Source organism: Pterocles gutturalis, unplaced genomic scaffold (assembly GCF_000699245.1).
Source record: "Pterocles gutturalis isolate BGI_N339 unplaced genomic scaffold, ASM69924v1 scaffold8744, whole genome shotgun sequence".
NCBI classification, from domain to species: domain Eukaryota; kingdom Metazoa; phylum Chordata; class Aves; order Pterocliformes; family Pteroclidae; genus Pterocles; species Pterocles gutturalis.
In genome coordinates, this window is record NW_010135693.1 from 10,218 (window position 1) to 14,316 (window position 4,099).

General features: G+C 49.1%; 1 protein-coding gene across 1 annotated transcript in view; it reads left to right on the plus strand.

The window, feature by feature from the left end:
* SSBP3 (single stranded DNA binding protein 3) overlaps nucleotides 1-4,099 on the plus strand; it is a gene marked incomplete at its 5' end in the record, with an annotated part of 17,955 nt that overhangs the window by 4,101 nt on the left and 9,755 nt on the right. Inside the window, one exon of the mRNA XM_010081992.1 lies at nucleotides 3,948-4,028. Coding sequence (XP_010080294.1) covers nucleotides 3,948-4,028 — 81 coding nt within the window. The remainder of the gene's footprint in view (nucleotides 1-3,947; nucleotides 4,029-4,099) is intronic.

A 4,099-nucleotide genomic window follows, 5' to 3' on the forward strand; every position in this document is an offset into this window, starting at 1 on the left:
TCCCTTCCCTTCCCTTCCCTTCCCTTCCCCTCTCGGGAAGGTGCGGTTGGGTCTTCACCCGGTACCACGTGCTGGAAGGTGGCCGTGGTTGTTCTTTCCAAGGGCACCTGGAGCATCTCTCCTCTAGGCTCCTTCAGGGATATCTTATTTTTTTTGTTGACAACTTGCAAAACTTCCCTCTCCTTCAATAGGAGGAAAGTTCCTGTCCAATAAACCCAAGGATGTCTTTAATTACTCTCCATCAAATTTATTTTAGCATTTCCTAACATCAAAACCGGTAGGCAGGGGCAGGTATTTTATAACACAAGATGCCTTCCTGTTGCTAACTCTAAATTGTCGGTATCTTGTGGCAGCGATGCTTTGCCTTCTCGTACCATCCTGCATGGTTCCATCCCCCCCCCAGAGGTGCTTGAAAATGTTTTTAAATAGCAAAACTCCCCCATTAGCTGAGAGTATGTAGCCCATAAAACATGATCCATTTGTGGTGGTGAATTACGCTGGAAACATAAATTGACACACGCCGAGCTATGATCACTCGTGCCATTTTCCATCTTAAATATTTTACAAGAAGTTTGAGGAGTCGAGCTCCTGAAAGACGGAGTGGAAATAACCCGATCGCCTGCGAACTCCCTGTAGAAAGCAGCGGCAGCGGCAAACTTTGGTCATCTGATGGGTCAGGTTGGGCTTTTAAAGCCCCTGTAGAGTAGAGGAGGGGAAAAAAATTGAAGCAGAGAGGAGGCTGGGGCACTGAGAGATGTTGGAAACATGATTTTAGCCGTTTGGGGTTGTTTGTTGGGGTTTTTTTGAGGCAGCTACAGGAAGGTGAAGATTAACCCCCTGTGCAAGGCACGGAAAAAAAAAAAAAAAAAGAAAAAAAAAGACAACTTGAGATATGATGGGGTTTCTGTGGTTGGGGAAAGCGCTGGTCTTGAGATGAGAGAGAATTAAGTGCAGAGCAGGTCCTGCGCGCCCGGCACAGCGTGTGATGGAGCTGCCTGAGGGGATGCGTCCGCGGGGCGCTGGGGATGTGGAGGAAGCGGGACTGCGTGCGTTCCTCCTCCTCTTGTAACAGCACTAGTTCATAACTGCTAAATACACGCATTTTAAGAAAAAAGGGTTGTTGTGTTGGTTGGAGCCCACATGTCATCTCTGCAAAACACTTGCCTCAACCGCCAGGATCCGTCGGGATCGTCTGGCGCTCTTCCTCTGCAGCGAGAGGAACGCGGGCGAAAAAGCACAAACCGAGCGGCAGGCGTTCCCGCCCGAACGCGGGTCCCGGCCCTGGAACATCTGCAAGTATTTACGGATTTAACACTATCCAGAGGGTCCGCGTTTCTGACGGAGCGGAGCGGCCGTGCCGTGGGGGCGCGGGAGGGGGCTGCGGCGGTTGCAGCCCGGAGCGAGTGTTTCGGATGCTGCAGCTCATTGCTGTTGTGAAAAAGCAAGAAAAGAAGCAAAAGGGGGGAAAAAAAAAAAAAAAGCCCCTTTTGGCTTCTCTCCACCTGCAGAGATGTTTGCATGAGCTGGGCGTCTGCAGCCGCGTTATCCAGAAGTCCCGTCTGGGAGCGGTACCCCATGGGATAACGCAAGGGCGAGGATGCAGCGGTGCTGAACCTGGAGCATCCCAGGGAGCAGCCCTTGGGCGACGGGGCAGGACCGCACTTCGGAGGGTGCATTGAGCAGCACGAACAACTGATGCTCTCCAAATCTAATTGCTACAGGGGATTTTTCTCTGTTGGAAATGCTGCCATGTCTTACAGATGCTTTTTCTACAATGATCGAACACTGCTTGCTCTGAAGCTCTGAACACAGCCCCAAAGCATCACCTCCAGGGTGCGTGTAGGTGGCCGTGTCCCCCACGCATTCGATACCTGTTCACCCCACGCCTTCACATGCTGAAGAATACGAGAGGGAGGACATTGGGGGTTTAATAACGTCAGGATGGGGTCTGCGTGCCTGTCCGGTCAACACCTGGATAACAACGACCTCTTCTTGCAGTGCAGCGAGGCGAGCGTTGTGGAGGACCTGTTGACTCTTGCATTGATGGGGCTTGAGGGTTGGCCTCTGCCAGTCCTGGTTTTTCCTTTCCACTTGGTTTCATCACCTGTTCATCTCTGCCCATCTTCTTCCCTACCGCAAATCCTGCAGCTGTGCCATGTAGGAAGGGCTCTGGTGGTAGCCGGACCTCGTTGAGGGTTCTGTCCTCCAGGAACCGATGGTGGGAGGTGGCTGGTGGCTTCCAACCGAGTTAGAAGCAAAAATAAGTCAAGTTTCATGAGTGGAGATGAATTCTGCCAAAGGAGGTTGATGCTACAGGTGGATCACGGAGGTTTGGGTTCTCCGCTCTGGTGGGACGCAGATGGAGGTGGCGGTTGTGGTGGTACCAGGAGGGTTGTCCTGAAGAGCTTGGACCTCTTCCAGCCAAGGTTCCCCAGGCAGTAGAGGCAGGGGCTGGTTGCTTTTGGCTCCTGGAGAATAGATGGTGGTGTAAATGGTGGGACTTCACTTCCCTGGGCACAGTGGCTGGAGCGGAGAGCCTGGCAGGAGGCTGTTGGTTTAAATCTGTTTGGCTTCATCTCACCGCCGAACCGTTCAAATGAAAAAAAAAAAAAAAAGAAAAAAAAAAAGAGGAAAAAAACCCCATCCTCTTACTTTATTTACATTGCACTCAAGTTTCCGCTGTACAAAAGATTTGCAGGTGCAAATATGTCCTGCCTTCATTAACTTCCCCTCCCTTTTTAATTTATGTGATTTCAATTTTCCTTCCCTGTACTGTTAATTAGGGGACCCTCTAATCAGTACCATTATCACAGTGGTATTCATGTTTAGGAAAGCTGCTAAACAAATGCTTGCAAAATTGCTAAATGGCTAATTAATGTCTGTTAATTAAGAAAATTGCTCATGGTAACAAACCATGCCATTGCTGGCAGCAGCTAGAAGGCGAACACTTGTTGAAATTAGTAACGAGGCAGGTAGGGAACATCTGCTCCGGCGCCGGTCCTGGAGCCTGCCGTCGCTTCCCATCACCTCCTGACAAAGCTCATTTGCTTTTTTTACCAATTACACCTCCTTTGACTCAAGAAATACTTTTTTTTTTTTTCCCCTTACATTAACACGCACTGGTATATTCTTGCACCGAGCTCGCGGTTTTTCCCAGCAAATTTTCATTTTGTGCTTTTAAGGGAAATTGAAAAAAAAAAAAAAGTGGGCGTTCAAGCCCAAAAATGTCAGCGGCTGCTGCATTGCAGCCTCAAACCTGCACCGACTAATCTCTCCTTTTTTCCCCTAGACATCCTTTCTTTGCTCACAAGCCATTTTACTCGCGGCCATAGGGAATCCACCTCGAGGAAGGACGTAGCATCCGTCCAGGCAGGCGATGCGGCCCCAGTTGTGTCGGCCAAACGCCGCCCAGGCGCGAGCTGGGACGGGCTCCTTGTCCTCTGCGGCCGCTTCAGCACCTCCACTGAACCATGGTCAAAAAAAAAAAAAAAGTCAAACCCCAGAGGTGTTTCCAGCCTTTGGGATGAGAGAGGAAAATTTGGTTTTTTCTTTTGGTTTGGGGGTGTTTTTTGTATTTTCCCCCATCTCTCTGCTCCTCTCCTGCGTATTTTTTCTTCCTCGTTGCACACCCTTGCAAAGTGTTTCCCTGTGTGTTTATCATTGCAAACTTGGTTGAACTACCGGACCGTTTACCACCAATGTGGCTGCTGTATTTTGACAGATGTTCTGATTTTTAAATATTTTTTTGCATATATCATTATTCATTGTTCAGCTACAAATGAATAGAAACTCAATTACAAAGAGGAAAAAAAAAAAAAGAAAAAACAATTTAAAAACGGGAGAACTGCCTCCCAACAAAACCAGGTCCACCCGTCAATCCTTTTTTTAGCTCTTTCTGCGCTTTCATGTGCTAATCTATAACCTCCTTCTACTGTCTGACCTCACAGGGACCGCCTGGGTCACAGCCCTCGCCACACGCACAGACTCCACCCCACAATCCTAACAGCATGATGGGACCCCACAGTCAGGTAAAGACACTAGCGATGGGTAGGGCTGTGAACCGGGACGTGCGCTCGATTTGCCTTCTTTTTTTTTTTTT